Source organism: Acinonyx jubatus, chromosome A2, assembly GCF_027475565.1.
Source record: "Acinonyx jubatus isolate Ajub_Pintada_27869175 chromosome A2, VMU_Ajub_asm_v1.0, whole genome shotgun sequence".
Taxonomy (NCBI): domain Eukaryota; kingdom Metazoa; phylum Chordata; class Mammalia; order Carnivora; family Felidae; genus Acinonyx; species Acinonyx jubatus.
The window spans coordinates 12556284-12576448 of record NC_069383.1 but is presented as its reverse complement, the minus strand read 5'-3'; the positions used below and the strand labels follow the sequence as shown (position 1 = coordinate 12576448).

Here is a 20165-nt window from a genome sequence, read left to right as displayed (position 1 = left end):
CTTTTGCAGGTAGACTATGATAAGTTAAAGAGGCCCTTCTGTAATCCCCAGACCAAACACTGAAAGTAGCACAGAGGAAAACAGTCTTTCCAACAAATGGCGCTAGAGGCACTGTAAATCCACATGGAAAAAGGATGAATCTCAACACTCTTGTCACACCATAAATTCGGAGTGGGTAAACTAAGGCCCACAACCCAAACATGGCCTTTGCCTACCATTTTTTTTAAACTTCTTTTTAATGTTTATTTATATTTGAAAGAGGGGCTTGAACTCAGGGACCGTGAGATCATGACCTGAGCCATAGACGCTCAACCAGCTGAGCCCCCCAGGTGCCCTGTCTGCCTGCTTTTATGTGACCCCAAAGCCAATAATGGTCTCTGAATTTTTTAATGGTTAAAAAGAATAAAAAGAATGATATTTTGGGACAGACAATAATTACATGGAATTCAGATTTCAGTATCCATAAAGCAAGTTTTGTTGGAGGACCAGCCATGCCCTTTCCTTTACAGACGTCTCTGCCTGTTTTTGCACTAAGATGTTGGAGCTGAGTGGTGAGAACGGGGACCTTAGTGCACCACATTGACGCCATGTGCTCTCTGACCCCTTACAGGAAAAGCTTACTGGCCTTGCCGTAAAGGAAAATTATTATGAGCCGGGTCAATATCCTCAATGACCTCTACAGCTTCTGAACTATACAGCTTCTGAAAGAAAACATAGCACATTCGCTCCCTGACCTTGAAGGGGGCAGAGATTTCTTGAAGAGGACAAAAAAAATGTTCTCTTCTTGAAAAAGTAAATTTTTCTTTATCAAAAAGTTAAAACTTCTGTTCATCAAAAGATATTAAGATAGATAGATGGCTATCTGAGAGAGGACAGGTATCCACAATGTATAGAATTCCTAGAAGCCAATAATATGAAAAGCCAATAATATGAAAAGACAAGTCATTCAATTTTTAAAAAATAGCAAAAGATGTGAACAGGGTATTTAATATATATATATATTATATATATATATATATATACACTATATATATATATACACACTATATATATATTATATACTATATATATATAGTATATATATAGGCACTTCCCTCTTCAGTATAGTGTATATATATATAGAGAGAGAGAGAGAGAGAGAGTATATATATAGGCACTTCCCTCTTCATGGGATTGATGGGTTTATTTCCCCAGCTGCTTAGATTTTTTGGCTGCTAGAACTTTACCCGTCAGCCACTTGCAGGAATTCTCTTTGGTTAAAGACAGCACTTTGCCCAAAGTCCTATCCCTCTCCAGGGCAACGGGCATCCAATGACTGGCTGGTATCCCCTTTCCTAGAACACTAACTGATGAGATTTAGAATATTTATTCTTTTCTCGGAAAAGGTTTGCTTCATGCCTCCCACGTGGTCACGTGCAAAGGGTGAGCTTGATACAGGTGAACGTCCAATCCCCCAGAGCTGTGCTGCCCTAGCGGATCCTGGGGCCCAATTCTGACAGTACGTGGCCTGCTTGGGCCACTTGGGGGCGCTGCGGGTCCACTGAGGGAGCCACTGATGGCAGCAGGTGGGAGAGGGAGGATTGAGGGGAAGCGGTGCCCTGGTGGGCATCAGGAGATAGCGGGTGAATCGGAGTTAGTGCTGGCACGGGAAGGGCTGATCAGAATCTTCCCACGGGAACTGATGCCACAACAGGGAGCTACAGACTCCACGTTTCTTGGTGTAAAGGCATCTCTCGGAGCCTCCACTGGTGCAGTGTGACCGGCTTCAGGGAGGCAGCCTGCATAATCCAAGCCAGGTGCAGAGAGAGGAGCACGGAGGAAAACAGAGAAGCTGCGGGGGATGGCCACCTGGCCCGACCCTGCCCGGCCTGGCTTAGCACGGCCAGCACGCCTGCCCAGTAGGCCTCTGGACAAGACGGAGGGGGCCATGCATCCGCTGAGCCCGTCCAGGCAGTGCAGGGTGCCTGCCGGAGCCTACACAAGGACAGTGACGTCAGAACAGTGACGTCACAGGCAAGCCCTCCAAACAGAGAAAAGGGAGGAGACCGGAGCCCTGAGTAGGAAGATGGCGGGTCCTGTCCTGCCTGAGTCAGCCAGGGGCATCCAGCTGTTCTGCTGTGTGGCCCTCTGTCTCCTGGGGACAGGTGAGTCTTGAGTTCAGGTGGGACCCCCCCTGAACTGCTGCTAGAATCTTCAGACTCCTTCCTGGGCCACGTTGTCAGCCGCTATCTCCTTCCTCCACAGGTCCAGTGGGTGCTGGAGTCACCCAGTCCCCCAGACACCTGGTCAAAGGCAGCGGGGGGAAGGCCGTCCTGAAATGCCGTCCTATGTCTGGACACAGAAGTGTGAGCTGGTACCAGCAGGCCCCGGGGCAGGGCCCCCAGTTCCTCATTGAGCTCTTTGACCAGGAGACGAGAGAGAAAGGAAACCTCCCCAGTCACTTCTCCGTTGAACAGTTCAGTGACTACAGCTCCCAGCTGAACGTGAGCTCCCTGGAGCTGGGAGACTCAGCCTTGTATCTGTGTGCCAGCAGCTTAGGCACAGCCCTGCCGCATGACTGGCTCTCCATACTCAAACTTTCCTGTCCCAGCTGAGGATGTAAGAGGGAGGGGGGAAGGGGGCCTCAGCCAACTTCCAGGGATGCTTCCAGTTTTTTCCCAGCACTCTGCCTTGCTGAGCTCAGCCGGAGCACTCCTGAACATTTTGGGGCCCAGATTCCGTGAATATTCTCACGGTCCCTAGCCAGTGTGAGGAGCTGCTGCGTTTGTGCTAGAGTGTCTGCATACGATACATGTTTTAATGCAAGATAGACGTTAAGTGTGTCCGTTTCACAGATGAGGAAATTCTCCAAATGCCATATTATAGATAAGAAAGAAACAGTAGCTCATGGGCTTTCCATAGATGTCGTATTTCAAGTAGCAGAGGTAGGAGTCAAATCTATGTTTCCGTGCCTCCGAAATCAACATTTCCCTAAAATTCCATGGCGTCTCCTGGGCCTTGGTCACTATGACGTAGCAGAGCACCGTCTCTTCCACTTCAGGACCAGCTGAGCCGTGGTGGGGAGGTCGCACGTCACGATGTGGGGTGACCGTGGCTATTGCCTCCCCCGCTTCTAGGACTAGCTTCCAGCCAGAGAATGTGTGTTTGTCCTGTGTTAGTCCTGTCTTAGTTCCACTAGAGTGGGGCCAGGGTATCCCCCAGTACAGGAGCTAAGTGACTAGGGGGCTCCCAGCCTATCAGAGGATTCAGCCAAGAAAACAAGAGCTCTCTGGGAATTTTAAGCAGAACGAGAGTTAACAGGGGAGGAGTGCTTTTAAGCCATTGGGAGTTCTGGAAGGCGGGGAGGTCTCCGGAGGCTGCCGCTCACTCCCACACCTAGCCCTTTCGGTCAGAAAAGCTGAAATTGCGACTTCTGCCCAGGTCGGTACCTGCAGAAACCAGAAAGTACGAGTGGGGCGGGGGCAGAGAGTGGGCGGAGAGAGAGAATCCCAAGCAGGCTACGTACGCACTTTCCGTGGAGAAAGTGCATCAGTACATCCTGCATCAGTGCAGGGCTCGAACCTACAAATCGTGAGCTCATGACCTGAGCGGAGGCTGGGTGCTTAACCGACTGAGCCACCCAGGCGCCCCAAGGTGCCCTACACTTAAGTACATTATTTCAATTATTTTTCTTAAGACCCATGTGAGATAGAGCAATTTACCCACATTGCAGGTGAAAATGCCAGTTGTTAGAGTTCAGGTGATTTGCTGAAGGAGGCACAGCACGCTGATGGCGGATTAGCACACCAGCCTAGGCCACACTGACCCTACTGCTGCCCCTTCTGCATTTTGGTAGAGGGAGACATCTTCACGACTGGAACATTGGCCCAAAAGTGCCTTTCAGAAACACCGGCGCTGACACAGTCCTTGACTCGCCTTTCAGCTGGGAGGCTACCTGCCGAGGAGGACTTCGGATGCTTGTTACTTTCTGTCTGTTCGTATTCTGACCTGCCTTGGATGGGCGACCTGGGAAAATATTTGGCTGGGTTTTCCCACTTGTAAACTGATGCCAATAATATGTGTCTTGCAGAGAATTTATGCAAGGAAAAAAACAAAACAAATTCCCCAAGACAAAGCGTAGGTCCAAGAAGTCTTAGTTCCTCTGCTAACTCTGATAAATCTCTGGTCTGGCACAATTATTTACTGGGTGCAGTTGTGGGATCATAAGGCAGGCACGGATTACTCTTGCCTGACTCACCTGTGTTCCAGACACAAAGTCATCTGAAACGTAAATACAGTCGTCTGAACATTATTATGTGAAATTCACTGCAAAAAGGTGCCACTTAAGGGAATGCAAGAATGAGGCCTATGACAGCACTTGGTGTTTGATATTAAGTCTGATATGCAGGAAGGTATGGTGCTTCCAAAAAGCTGTGGCTTCGGTGGCCACACAAAAGGTCTGATAGAAGGGACAGTTTCGACAGTTTCCAGGGGTGCCCTGGTGGCTCAGTCGGCTAAGCGTCCAACTTCGGCCCCGGACGTGAGTTGGACCCCCACGTTGAGCTCTGTGCTGACAGCTCAGAGCCTGGAACCTGCTTCGCATCCTGTGTCTCCCTCTCTCTCTGTCTTTCTGCCCCTCCCCCACTTGTGCTCTGTCTCTCTCTGTCTCTCAAAAATGAATAACCATTAAAAAAGAAAGGGACAGTTTCATTCAAGAGAGTCCGGTATGGTGGAGCCTGTAGTGCCTTCTGCCCCGCCTCTGATTTCAGCCTCCACTGCTGTGCACAGTACGTTCTTGCAAGTCTGCCTCTGTTCACCTTGTGCTGACGGCACCCCTCATACGCATCCCGGGATCCCTCTGCTTTCTGCCCCAAGGCCGTCTGACATCACAGGAGCCCACTTAGCCCATACAGAAGGGCAGCCAGAGCCGCAGGGGTGCCAATACTCCTGAAGCAACATGAGCCCAGACATGAAAGCTCCAGTGTCCGCATTCAGGGGGAAAATTTAGGGAGGCATTTCTTGGGCTTCTCAGAAGGTCCCAGTGCAATCCGTCTCCTCTTGCCCCAACACATCCTTAATATTGTACCTTTATCCTGTTTCATCCTGCTGCTCTCTGACAGTGATAGAATGAAGTGACCATCACAAGACCTTTCCCTTTGGAAGAGACGGCCATTTTTCTTTCATTCATATTGCCATCCATCCGTTCAAAGTCTTATAGTAACACATAGGAATGAATCTTTTCCCAGTTCATTTCGGTTTATTTTGAACTCCCAACAGACTCATATGGGTCTCTCCTCCCTTGAAGCTCCAAAGCTATCAGAAACTGAATAGACTAGGGTTATGTTTATAGGAGGAGAGTCTGCCTGGACTTTCTTCATGAATTCAACAAATACTTATCGAATGCCAGTGCAAAGCAGATCCAGGTTTTATAGAGCCTAAACCTTATACATTTCAGGGTGCTCTTTGCAAAAGAGGATAGAAATTTTTATTTTAAGTCTCAGAAAGGTCCTGGGCAAATGAAAAGGGCCTGAAGTTATTCATTAACTTCACGGACAGCCCACCCTTGACTGTTCACCATGTGTACGAAGTGTTCCAGTGTTTGGGAAACACAAGTGCAAAACAAAACAAAAACACAGACAAAGCTTCGAGATGAGGTCTATATTTTTAGCAAATTTTGTGATGAATTCGTGACTCAATATTTAACTAATTTAAAAATAAATTTGAGAAGAAATATTCATGATAAATGCTTAACTCCCTAAAGAAATTAGGTATCATTGAGAATACCGATATTCTGGGTGGACCATACTTTATCGTAAGAACAATCCTTAGATCTATGGGATTCCATGTACCCTACGCCCAAGAATGTGAGTCCTGATGGAAACACTCCCCCTTTTTGCACTGACCTAGCCATGGGAAGTAGGCTTCTTTGCTGTGTGGTTCTTAGGCTAACGGGACCGAGTCCTGGGCGTAGAGGGGAAAGTCCTTCCTGGGTTTGCCAGGCCCCAGCCACAAGCCTTTCTGTGTGGTACTACACAGCCTCCACCCGTGTCTGATTTCTTATTCCATGTCCTTTCTCGTTACTGTGTGACTGTAGGAATTACCCACCAAGAGTATGTAAGACATGCAGTCACAGAAATAGGGAAGCTTCACACCGAGAAACAACCGACATATGAAATAACACTACGTACTGGTGTTGACTACCTATAAGTTTTACACTGCAGCAAATTTAGGATCCCACCAATATTCACCCATGTGGTGGGTGCAAGACCTTCTGAATGGAGACAAAACATCAAGCATGTGTACTGCTCGATGAGGATCTCATCCATGCGGCTAATGAGCTCCCTCTTTTTTTCAAAGAAAGCACAGCCATGGAACTGAAGTGGTCCAGTGCCCCGTGGCCTCCTCTGAAACAAAGGAGGAATCCTACTCATGACAGCACAAAGACCTAGATACAGATGGCAGGGCTTCCATCGATCAGTGATCTGTGAGACAACATAAAATAATTCTTCAAATTCCAACGACCCTGACCTTGATACTTTGGAAACTTTCCGGGCAGGGTTATTTTAAACAAAACAAAACCAAAAAAACAAAACAAAACAACAAAACAAAACAAACAAACACCATAGGCTGACACCCAATTATCTAGAGTTAAGGCAAAGAGAAAGACTAGTGAAAGGTGTTTGGAGGCAAATTTTGAGCAGCAAAGTCACAAAAGTACCAAGAGCATTATAATACTATTTCTTAGTCTACAGAAATTGTATGAAAAATTGCTACAATATACAAGTAAGGAATTATATCATTTTTCATAGAAGAACGAGTTTCCTTACTAAAAGGCAGAGGAAAAGCATATACACCTGTAAGACTTCTTCAAAAAGCACACTTACAAATCCTTCCCTTTCTGAGACATTCAACTTCGTGTATGTTAATGATTTGCTCCTGTGGGGAAGGGGTGGGGCAGGGTAGCTCTGCAGCTTGAGCATTTGTCAAGGACAGTGACGTCACGGAGTGACCGAGAACCCCAGTTCTATTTCCGCAACACAAAACTGGGAGACAGAAGATCTTGCCCTTCACCAGAAATGGTCACCAGGCTCTTCTTTGGGGCTGTTCTTTGTCTCCTGTGGGCAGGTGAGTACGGGACGGCTCCATTCCCTGGAGTCCCCGACACCCAACACAAGCCTTCCTCCAGAGATGACTTCAGTCTGTATCACTCTCCTTTACAGGACCCATGGATGCTGAAATCACCCAGAACCCAAGATACAAGGTCACAGGGACAGGAAAGAGGGTGATTCTAAAATGTGACCAGACTGAGAACTATGATTATATGTACTGGTATCGACAAGACCCGGGGCACGGGCTGAAGCTGATCTACTATTCAAACGGTTTTGACAGCATTAACAGAGGAGATGTCCCCGATGGGTACACTGTCTCTAGAAAAAATATGGAGGATTTCCCCCTCGTACTGGAATCGGCCACTTCCTCCCAAACATCTGTGTACTTCTGTGCCAATAGTTACTCCACAGTGACACACAGCTGCCTCCTCTCTGCACATAAAGGGTGGTTAGAAACACTGAGTTACCCTGAGCTCGCAAGGCCTGGCCCAGACCCCAGCATCCAGTGTTGCCGTCCATCCCTCGGCCAGTCTCACCCCGACTGGAAGTCACCCTAACATCCTTGGTTTGTTCTTTCTCTCTCCTGCTGGTCTCTCTTTCTGCTGGCAGAAAGAAAAACACACCTTTAGTTGAGGTACATGAAGAGTCTCTTGACAATCTCAGAGCCCCCACATTCCTCCCTCCCGCTATGGGTTTCAGGGACTTCCTCACTCTTTTCCCCACCCTCTACTACCCTTCAGCTTACAGTCATAGACCTTCACTCATATGGTCTCTGCTCCTGGCTGCCTTTCTTCTGTGAGGCGATAGATAGCACTACAAGGGCCTATCATGTCTGTCCTGCCCCTGCCTCTCCACCATCAGCTTGGACGATTTTCCCCCGGCTTTCTCTCTACCCAGTCCACACTCATGTACATTCAGTTGTTTCCTCATACACGCCACGTTCTTCTCCACCATAGGGATCTGTTTTTTACAGGCTATTTCTTCACGAAACATATGTCCCTCCCTCTTATTCCTGGATCTCTACTTCATCCCTCATATGAAAATATATTTCAGGTCTACTTTTAACTACGAAAAGTAAGACTTAAATTTTACTAGAAGAGATTAAGAAAGATATTTTTAGGCATTTATTTGAGGAAAGATCTTTTTTTTTTTTTAAGTGGAGACACAAAAGAACACGAACCACAAAGAAAACTATAATTTCAGTTGCATTACATTAAACTCTTTTCCATCAAAAAACATCATAAAAATGAAAAGGTAAGGCACGGACTGGGAAAAGACAGGGGAAGTACAAACAAATGATGAGGAACCCGTGGGACAGATACCATTCCTGCCCCCCAGTGATTCCCAGCCTCGCCACTGGGATTCCCGGCCTCACTTGCAGTTAAGGGGTTGGGGACCTACAACCACGTTCTGAACAATGAGATGTGTATAAAAATGACTTAAGTCAATTCCAAGGCTGGCCTTGTAAAATATCCTGCGGCGCTGTGTTGGGAGTCCCCAAGTATACACCCATGTTTGGAGATGCGCTAAGAAGATTCACAGGAGCTGTACGTAGTTGTAGTCAAGGCTGAGAGTTATTGGTGACACAGTAAATAGTCAGTGGCAGATCACAAGGGGAAAAGACACAGGCAGAGTTTGAAGGAATCCACAGGCAAATTTTCTTATGCTCTCTTCCTCCTTTGAGAGGTCACACAGAGCCCACACTTTCCCCCCGACAAAAAGGCAGTAATGTTTCTGCCACAGGAGCCCCTTAGGGACTTGATACCCAAGTTTGTTTGTTTGTTTGCTTACTATCTTTTTGTCTTTTTTAATCTTAAAAAACATTTTTTTGAGAGTGCGTGCACATGCTCATGAGCAGGGGAGGGACAGAGAGAGAGAGAGAGAGAGAGAGAGAGAGAGACTCTCAGGAAGGCTCCACCCCTATCACAGAACCTGACGCGGGGCTCAATCCCAGGACCCTGGGATCATGACCTGAGCTGAAATCAAGAGTTGGACGCTTAACCAACTGAGCTACCCAGGTGCTCCCGCCCAAGTTTTTATTGGGGGCTGTTTATATAGGCACCCACTGCCCACCACGTACTAAAAATGTGGTTTCCCAGAAGTTTATGGTGCTCAGCATAAACTGTGTGTTTCCATTAACAGTCTAGGCATCCTTCTCAGCTGGGAAAAGTCGGTATCAGTACAGATAACTGTCTACCTGTTAAGTTCCCAGATGCCAGCCAAAGACCCATCTTATAAGGCTTTCTGAGCACGACTGTCTCAGGCTATGTTAACTGCTTTCTGTGCAGACACCGTTCACGTCTCTTTCCCATGCCATGGTGAACTTGAAAGGTACAAGTTATAGATTGTCTAATGATAATATTAGAAGCAGTTTGGCTCACTCGATCATAATTTGGTGGACAATCACTGAAGAAAGCTGCTTATGGCACACTGGGCTTTACAGTCATGGGAGATAGAACTTCATAGAGTTAAACAACTGAAATGTTAGGATCTCTTTCATTTTCTGTAGCATAGTTGACTTTGTCTAATAGTATCCAGAAGGAATAAAGAATTCTTATTTCTTAATAAAAAAGAAAACCCAATAAAAATGGCAATACTTAATCTAGGTAATTTGCAGGGGCGCCCAGGTGGCTCAGTTGGTTGAGTGCCCAACTCTTGATTTCAGCTCAGGTCGTGATCTCATGGTTTGTGAGACTGAGCCCCATGTCAGGCTCTGTGTTGACAGCATGGAGCCTGCTTGGGATCCTCTCTCTCCCTCGCTCTCTACCCCTCCCCCACTCCTGTGCATGAATGTGCATGCTCTCTCTCTCTCTCTCTCTCTCAAAATAAACTTTGAAAAAATCTAGGTAATTCACAGAAGAGTAAACATGAATTACCACTAAACATGTGGATAGATTCTCAACCTTGCCTAGAATCAAAGTATCGCAAACTGAAATAAGTTATGACCTCAAACTTATCAGACTGGAAAAATTTTAAAAGACTAACAGTCTGAAATTCAAGTAAAAATATAGATTAGTGGAAACCCTCTTACTCTACACTAGATGCGTTCACAATATTGTGCAACCACTACCACTATATTTTTCCAAAACTTTTTATCACTTCAAACAGAAACTCTGTACTCATTAAGCAATAGCTACCCATTCACTTCTCCCTCCTACCAAGCCCTAGTAACCTCTAATCTAGTTTCTGTCTGTATGAATTTGCTTGTTCTAGACAGTTCATATAATGTCGAAACATACAATATCCTTCCTTTCGTGTTTGGCTTTTTTCATTCAGCATAACGCTTTCAAGGTTTGTCCATGTTTTCTCAGAACTTCATTTCTTTTTATGGCCAAATAATATTCCGGTGTATGGATAGACCACATTTGTATATCCACTCATCAGCTGATGGATATTTGGAGTGTTTCCACCTTTTGGCTATTGTGAGTGATTCTGCAATGAACATTGGCCTATGAGTATCTGTTGGAATTCCCGTTTTTGATTCTTTGGGGCATACACCTAGAGGTAGAATTTCTGGGTTATATGGTCATTCTATGTTTAACTTTTTGAGTAACTGACAAGCTGTTTTTCTCAGTAACTGCACCATTTACATTCTCATCAGCAACGTACAAGTGTTCCAGTTTCTCTACATACTCACCAACACTTGTTTTTCTCTTCCTCCCCGTCCTCATCCTCCTCCTCTCCTTCCACAGCCATCCTAGTAGGTAAGAAGCAGAATCTCACTGTGGTTTTGATTTGCATTTCCCTGATGACTAAGGGTGTTAGGCATCTTTTCATGTACTTATTGGCCATTTGTAAATCTTTGGAAGTAATGTCTTTTTTGTCTGGTTGTCTTTCATTTCAGAGTTTCTCTTTGTCTTTATATTTGAGCACTTTTACTGTGATGAGGCTAAATGAGATTGACGACGAAGTTCACTTGGGAGATTTGTTCCCAATGTTTTTAGTGCACGTGGTACTTCTGAAACATTTGTAGTATACTGTGGAAGACACAAAAGAGTAAATTTACTGATATTGTGGGAAACCAGGATTCCTACTAAGAGAAGGGAGCTGTAATGAAAAAAAAAAACAAAAAAAAAAACAGGGAAAGATGAGGAAGAAATCTCATCTGATTTGAATTGGAGGTATTGGTATGAACTTACGATTTTATTTTTTATGTTTATTTTTGAGAGAGACAGCACAAGCAGGGGAAGGGCAGAGAGAGGTGGGGACAGAGGATTCAAAGCAGACTCTGCACTTAGAGTAGAGAGCCCAATGCGGGGTTTGAACTCACAAACTGTGAGATCGTGACCTGAGCCACCCAGGTGCCCCCGGTATGAACTTATGATTTTAAAGATGATATAGTTCCTGAAGCACCTGGGCGACTCAGTCAGTTAAGCACCGACTTCAGCTCAAGTCATGATCTCTCGGTTTGTGAGTTCGAGCCCCCTGTGGGCCTTGCTGCTGTCAGTGCAGAACCTGTTTTGGATCCTCTCTCTCTCTCTCTCTCTCTCTCTCTCTCTCTCTCTCTCTCTGCCTCTTCCCCTGCTCACACACTCTCTCTCAAAAATAAAATAAACATTAAAAAAAAAAGATGATCTAGTTCCTAATTCTATCCATGGAAGGGTCTAGGAAACAACTCAAAAGTAAACTGGCTAATTGTTTTATTTTCCTCATGGTTGTGCTTCCAGCACCAATGAGCAACACTGTTGCCAAATATTTGATCTCTAAATGTTATTCCCCAATAGAAAGAACAGAGCTGAAATTGATTCTTCCAGATCCAGGGCAGGAAAAGTACCAGGAGCATCATCTACAGATCATCTATAGTGTGTACTTGCCAAGATATTTAACAATAGATAGATATTTAACAATATCTAACAATGGAGGAATTCTGATTGTGGATCATTTTACCAGTCAGCTGGCCTGGACTCTTCAAAATCTCAAGGTCATAAAAAACAAAAAAGTTGAGGACAGACATGCCTATTTTAAAAGTGACTAAAGAGACCTGGCAATCAAGTGAAATAACTGATCTTTGATTTTTGTCCCAGGAAAAAAGTCAAAATCTATAAAATAGGACACTTTGGGGACAGCTAGAGGAAGCTGAATGTGAAGTGTATATTAGATAATGATATTATGTGAATGTTAACTGTTTTAATTGTAATGATGGCATTTGTGATTATGTAGGACGATGCCGTCTTTATATAGGAGAGGCGAATTGAATTATTAAGGATAAAATGTTCAGGAAGTTAAAGGTAAAATATATACAAAGAGATAAAACAAATGTTACAACATGTCAACAAATGGTATTGTTGTTCCATTTATTATTCTGTTTGTTTTACTATTCTTTCAACTTTCCCATAGGTGAAAAGTTGGAGAAAAATCTTAAGATCCCATAATATTGGCATTATTTTAGTGTGATGGTAGGTATTTATCATATTCATTGATTTATGTATTTATTTGGGAGGCATGGGGGGAGAGAGGGAGAGAGAGAATCCCCAAGCAGGCTCCTCACCATCAGCACAGAGCCTGATGCAGGGCTTGATCTCGTGAACCGTGAGATCATGACCTGAGCTGAAATCGGGAGTCAGACGCTTAGTTGACTGAGCCACCCGGGCGTCCCATATTCATTTTTAATCTCTATTATATCCTATAGTGACCATAAAATAAAAGTGTAAGAGAAGACCTCTTACAGCCCTATAGCGTACTTTCCCCACAGGAGACAGGCTATGATTGAAAAGACGTCCTGAAAGGCAAGACAGTTCATAGTTTGAGGACAAAACAGCTCTATGTCTCTGAGATGAGCACAAAATTTAGCCAGTGGTGAATGCCAAGAGGCCTTTCAGCAAATGTATAGGCTTCTCTGTGCCAAGGGAGTCCAAGCATCCTGAAGGTTAGTGAAAAACTCACAAAGTGGGAAGTTCATTGACTGTAGACCGAAGAAAAGAAGCGTGTCCCCAACTTGTGGTTGAACAGCATGCATCTGCCTAATATGGGAGGGACAAGAGAAATCAGATGGAACTGGAAGGATTTACCCTCATGAGAAGTGTCCCCTCACAAATGCTGTCCCTCATGAACACTGTCACCTCATGAGCACCTGATTCTAGTGCAGGTGGTGTAGTTACACTAGGCTCCCTGAGCTGTGGACGAAGGACCTCAGCCCAGCGGCCCTGAACCAGCGGTGGTCAGGATGCACATCGAGGGTTGGATGGAGAAGTTTCCCAGACGTAAGATCACAGAAAAAAAGACAGGCTGTCGCTTTGTGGTATGATCCTATTTCTGGCCACAGAACCCTTTACTGGTATTGACAGACCTTGGGACAGGGCCTGGAGCTCCTGATTCGGTTTGGGGATGAGGCCATGTTAGATGATTCACAGTTGCCTGAGACTTGAGAGAGAGGCCCAAAGGAATAGACTTTATTCTCGAGATCTGGCCTCTGAGCTGGGCTTCTCGGCTGTGTATTTCTGTGCCAGCACCTTGGCCACGGCATCACAGAGGCCCTTCCCTTCTGTGCACAAAACATTATGATTCTTCTCTCCATTCAGCTCCTGGAGGCTCTGAACAGAGGCCTTACCTTATTCCTCATTATGCAAGGGATAGAAGCAGGTTTGCAGAGATAAGTTATGATTCATATAAAGGGACGACATGGCTTATTTGAGACATAAGGACTGAAAATGTTGTGTGAAAATAATTATGACTCAGGGTTCAGAAACACCTCTTGGTGACAACTCAAGGATCCCAAACTAAAAGTGACTGGTCACACACTCAGCCACCAGGGGCCAGTGATGGCTGTTCCCCTATAAAATATGCAATCACCAAACACGTACAATAAACTTTAATAATACAGATGGCGGGTCTTCGAGAGGAGCGAGTAGCAGGCTCTCCCTCTGTGGTTCTTAAAACCGTCTGAATGATTCGAATTGCTCTCCAGCTTCTCCTCTGCTGTGGGAAGTTTTCTGCATCGAAGTCTCAACGCAGCGTGTGCTTGGAAAGCATCTTTTTCCTGTTTTCCTGATGTTGTTAATGATGATGGTAATGATGATGATGTCAGCTGTTCTCTTCAGCCCTTTCCCAACTTGAAAGGAATACACACAAACGGATATCCTGGCATCTGGTCCCAAATCTTAGCTCTGAAACGGATTCTTTCTCCAGAGTGCTGTAACTCTTCAAAGTGACCAACACAGTTCAGCACTGTGCCCAGGCTTGAGCCAGTCAGCTCAGGGGCTTTGAGGGCATTTCCAGCTGTCTGCCTTAGTACATTAAAATAGCTCCCCCGTGCATTCAATATTCCTTAGTGAGAACTTCTGAAATAGTCAGTTGCCCACTTATGCCCTCTGATGAACTCTCTAATTAATGCCCTTTGTGTTGAGATTCATTTCCTCTACTGCAAATTCTGCTGGATTCTCTAAGATAGTACTGGACAGCTTTCTGAACCATTGGTTGGAACTGTCGGGAAAGCAGTTAATTGAGATTTCCCTGAAATTCCCTGCCCCTCAGCCCCTGCTGGCTTCCCTTCCTTCTTTATCCAACCAAGAGGCAACTCATCAGTTGTGTCCATTTAACTACTGCATATCCCTTCACCTCCTCTGCCTATATCACCTCCTCTGCCCGTATCTTCATCCAATTTACGTGGCTGAGAAAACCTCAGTCATTGATGAATCCCGCTATCCACCATATCCTTGCCAGAATTTTTATTTGGTTCTTTTTCTAGTCTGCTGTTTTATATATTTGTATTTATAAATTTATTGTCTATATATTTATGTATATTTATATTATAAATATTTAATATATCAACTTATTTATATATAAAAGTGTGTAAATCATATATATATATGTATAGTTACCATATAGTGTTATATTTGTTTCAGGTATACAACAGTGATTCAACAATTCTACACACTACTCAGTGCTTATCTTAATAAGTGTACTCTCACTACCCTCTACCTTTTTCACCCACCGCCCCACCCACCTCCTCTCTGGTGACCTCCAGGTTGTTCTCTATATTTGAGAGTCTGGTTTTTTGTTGGTCTCTTCTTTTCTTTGTTCGTTTGCTATATTTTATGGTTACGATTACCCTCATAACATGTCTTTTGTCTCCTCACACCTAGGAAATCTAGTTGCTCCTGAGTCTGCCTGATAATTTTCACATCTAACGTCTTTGTCGGGCTGTTTTTGTTGATTTTTTCTGCTGCTTCCCAAGCCATGATGTTTGTATTTTTCCTTATGAGCCTGATTCTCTTTGGCTCTGTGCCAGACACTAGATTTGTGGAAATAAATTCTTGTCTAGGATGGATGGATCTTCCTCCAGAGAGAATTTCATTTTGCTTCTGCCGATAGCATGTGGGTATAAACGACCTGGGGCTGCTGATTCAGAAGTCAAGGCCCGAGGTGGCCTGGATCACCTAGAGAACAGATTCCTCTCTCGCTCATCTTTACATTGATTCTGTTAATGTTCCACATTTGATACATTCTTGACTTTGACTTCTCCTGGCCTGTGAGTCAGCTTCGTGAGTCCTGAGTGAGGGTAGGCAAGTGACCCCAAAGGCAAAGAGGTTATTATGCTCTCCTCTTCAGCTGTTCACTTTCTGCAAGGCTCCAGCCTTGTGTCTCTCACTATATTGGGGGGACATTAATTAACTGAGGTTTTTGATGTTGTTATTTGTCTCATCCGTTTAGATAACAACAGAAGGATTGATTTGAGGGCTCTTATTTGTAATTACAGGATTGAGGTCAAGGAATTTCAAATAAAAATTCATTCATGTTAGATTCTCAGTCTGTAATTTCTTTGTATTTGACTTATGTGGCATAGAGATGTAACACTTAAACTTTAATTTCAATCAGAGAATTTTTTAAGAAGTTAAAGAGTATTGGGGCACCTGGGTGGCTCAGTCAGTTAAGCATCCGACTTCTGCTCGGGTCATGATCTCATAGTTCGTGGGTTCGTGCCCTGTGTCAGGCTCTGTGCTGACAGCTCAGAGCCTGGAGCCTGTTTCAGATTCTGTGTCTCCCTCTCTCTCTGCCCCTCCCCTGCTCACGCTCTGTCTCTGTCTCAAAAATAAATACACATTAAAAAATTTTTTTTAAGAAAAAAGAACTTAAAGAGTATTTACAATCAAGTTGAGACATTTGGTTTTGTCATTTTATTATTGGAGTATTTTTATGTTCTTTTTTTACTTTTATCGCATAATCTCTGACATGCCTTTGAACCATGTGGCAGGATGGAAAACAAAATAGGGAGTGAATATTTAGATTTGGTCAGACAGCACAAAGTGGACTTGGAATTCATTTAATTGCGGTGCTGTCATGACACTTTTGAGCTGTTTTTTCATGAGTACTCCCAGGAGCAGTGGTTGGAATTGAGAGAATAACTGATTAGTGACTCTGTCTTCCCCCACTTAAACCAGTCTCCTGGGACAACACTTCATTCCACATTCCCCATTTTGGGAGGCTTCCCTAAAGTAATTCTCCCGTTCTAATCTTCCTATTCCTTACCAAGCTTTCTCTATGGGAAGGGAAATGAATGATCTTGTTTAATTTCCTCATCTTTCTTTAGTCTCTCTTCATCTTTGTGGCTTCCTCCTAGTACCTAGGGAAGAGATCAATTCCTTGGTGGTTTCTCAACATGCACTAAGATTAGTGGAGAACTTTCTTTTCCATACACGGTAGCCTGCAGTGTGGAGGGGAGAGAAAATGGGTTAAATTCTGATTCGGTATACTGCTAGCCAGCCCATTGGGTTTCACATCTGAGTCCCATTATTTACCAAATCAGAAAGGGCATTATCATCTCCACCTGTGTGACTCCAGTGTCTAACTCTCAGGTGGTTATAAGACTATATTATTTGTTGACCCTCTAAGGCAAGCAAATGAGAACACCCATACTCCCTGTACTCAGTGACACAAAGCACAACTCCCCTTACGTCCTGGCAAGAGAGCACATCGGTGCTGTTTCCATCCGTTGGCCACTAGGAAGCACTGTGGCTTCGCTGTCATCTAGAGTCTAGAGGGGCTGAACAAGCTCCCTGGAAGGAGGGGGCTTAAGAGTTAATTAAACCAGGGGGCTGGGTTGAGATTCAGGGAGCTGCAGATGCCCTGAATGCTGGCTAAGAATGAAGCAACTAGGAACCAAGCCTTCTTCCTCTATTTTGTGGAGATGACTTTTGCTCTGAATTGGGCTCTGAACAGAAAGCATGCCTGCAGTGGTTTGCTGACGATGTGGCGGCTCACAGAGCTGGGGGTGGTGAGGCTTGCATGTTCTGGGCTGTGGGAAAAGCTGAGTGTCAGAGGAGTCTTAGCGAGCCTGACCCAAACCAGCCCCGGCCAGCCCACCTGCTCTGTGGTTCTGCAGAGGATAAAGCAGGGAGACCTGCAGGTGATACTTTGCACCACATCAGAGGGACCTGCGCCCCAGGGAGCTGGCAAGTCACAGGGACGCCACCAGCAGATCCACTTTTCAAGCAGGGACTGGGGTGGGCCAGAACAACAGAATTTCTCTCCAGGGTCTTTTGTTCTCACCAGGAAGAGGCCACAATGTAGGTCTGACTTTGCCATTTGCCCCAGACTCCCATGTGTCCCTTGAAAGCAAATGATGTCTGGGGATAAGAGATAAGAAGGCTTTGCCTGGACTTCCCTCGGCCTGATTTCAAGTTCTTTCTGTGTGATTGTGTGTCAGTCTCTTCCCTGCCCGTATCTTGTATCCAGCCACTGCCTCTTCTGCCCAAGGCTCATGGACACCGTAATGTATTCCATTCCTAGGCTGCTCTAACAAACGACCACACATTTTGTGGCTTGAAAGAATAAAGATTCATTATCGTACAGTTTTGAAAGCCAGAAGTCCAAAATGGATTTAACTGGGTTAAAATCAAGGAGTCAGCAGGGTTCTAGAGGCTCTAGAGACACTCTGTTCCCTTGCCTGTTTCAGCCTCTAAGCCACTGCCATTCCTTGGTTCATAGCCACTTTCCATCTTTTAAGCCAGCGATGACCGGTCGAGTCTGTTCTCACACTACATCACCCTGATCTGACTCCTTCTTCCTCTTGTTGGGACCCTTGTGGTTCTGTTGGGCACACCTGAAAATTTCCATATACACTCCCTATATTAAGTTCAGCTGATTAGTAGCCTTAACTCCATTTGGAACTTTCATTGCCTCTTGTTATGTAATATAACACAACCACAATTCCAGGGATGAGACCTGGACATCTCTGGGGAGCCATCATTGTGTCTATCACACCTAGGTACATGGTAGCAAGGAAGGAACAACCAATGATCTTTTTGGAAATAGACTGATGGCCACAGTTTTATGCTCTGGGTCCAACACACCCCACAAGGAAAACAGATACCTCAGGTAACAATCCAGTCTATAAACAATCTGCTCTTTAAAATTAGTATGTGGCCATCAGGTTCAGAGGACTCAGCAGTACCACAAAATAAATATGGGCTTGAATGGGTCCTTCTTCTTGGTTAACAAATAACTTAATTGACCAACCCCCGAAACAGGCTTCTCTCTGCTCCCCATAATCTCTACCACGAGAGGAAGTGGGTTTGAGGCATCAGACCCCTTTTGGAGGGAAAGCCTTGGGTGTTATTGATCTAAAACCAATGAGCTTTTCTAGAAGCAAGAATAATATTTAAATAAACTCTAGAGAATTTTATTTGCAAGTCTTGAAGAACAAGAAAATCCTTCACTTATTTCATGGTGGGGAGACAGCAATATGGGAGATTCTATCCTATGGGCTTTGAGAATTTAATAGAGCTCAAGGATGAATAAACTCGGTTTTTCACTGCAAATAAGAGCTTTCAAATTCAATCAGTCCTGGGAGCATCAATTCAGCCCCTGGAGCCCTAACCACGCAGTTAGTATTCTTGTTCTTCCTGGGGAGCTCAGAGCCCAGCTCCTAACTGATGGATGGTTTTGAGCGTGTGTGTATATATATCCTGGTCATATGACCAGGAGCCTTTAGCCACCAGTGAGGGGAATATGAGAGTTTGCAGAGAAGCTAGCTTGCAGGGAGACCATGCAGTTATCTTTAAATACGTGGAGTGTAGGTTCAAATGGGAATAGTTGGCAGACTCTAATGAAGACATAGTATAGAGAGGGCATTATGAATTGATAGTTTCAAAACAAACCTATGAGTAGCTTCTGGATGTGTGAATCTGTCTCTCGCATCAATTGTAATTGGGTCCAGGTGTATCCGATTCACTTCAAGTGAGCTTCTGACTTGGAGGGGGGGGTGGCTTATTTAGTGATGTCACTGACAGACACATCTTGTGGAGATAGATTGTCCCCAAACTCACTGCTCCGCTCATGCTCACAAGGGCCCTGGTCTGGGCTGTTCCACGTGTGTTTGTCACCCTGCCATGAGCATTCCGGCCATCTGTCTCCTTGGGGTCTTTTGTCTCCTAGGGGTCGGTGAGTCCCCAGAAAATTTAGCATCCTCATTCTGGGTTTCTCTGTTATGACTCCAATATTTTTCTTATTCTGTGCCCTTCCACAGAGCCCACAGATGCTGGAGTCACCCAGACACCCAGGCACAAGGTGACAATGAAGGGACAAACAGTAACTCTGAGATGTGAGCCTATTTCAGGCCATGCTTCCCTCTACTGGTACAGACAGACCTCAGGGCAAGGACTGAAGCAGCTGGTTTACTTCAACAATCAAGCTTCTATAGATGACTCCGGAATGCCCAGTGACCGCTTCTCAGCCAAGATGCCTGAGAAATCACCCTCCACCCTGGAGATCCAACGCACAGAACCCGGCGACTCGGCCACATACCTGTGTGCCAGCAGTTTAGACACAGTGCTGTAGAGTCATCCCCAAACTGTGCAGAAACCCTCGCTTCCCCTTCTCCCTCCTGAGTAAAGGTCTTTCCTGCTCCTCCTTCACGAAAGCAATGAGTGGGTTTGAGGCACGACAAGGACAGAAAGTGATAAGGTATCAACGTAGAAAATCTTACGTAGGAAATGACATAGGAAATGGGTTTCAGGGATTCCTCTCAAATTGTGAGCTCAAAACTCACCACACATGTAAGATAAACTTTAATTACCCGCCCGGTAGACTTCCCTGCCTTCCTGCCTTGGCCATCCCCATCTGAATGGTGGGCACTCCTGC

At 45.0% G+C, this 20165-nt stretch overlaps 2 gene segments (V, D, J or C); both read left to right on the top strand.

The window, feature by feature from the left end:
- The first annotated feature begins 2043 nt into the window (after positions 1 to 2043).
- On the top strand, positions 2044 to 4190 carry LOC113604191 (T cell receptor beta variable 5-1-like). The segment is given in 2 exon segments: positions 2044 to 2144; positions 2245 to 4190. Coding segments are annotated over 2 exon segments (429 nt in total).
- Positions 4191 to 4705: 515 nt separating this feature from the next.
- On the top strand, positions 4706 to 19862 carry LOC128314665 (T cell receptor beta variable 12-4-like). The segment is given in 3 exon segments: positions 4706 to 4766; positions 7200 to 7395; positions 19667 to 19862. Coding segments are annotated over 3 exon segments (453 nt in total).
- The last annotated feature ends 303 nt before the right edge of the window (positions 19863 to 20165 follow it).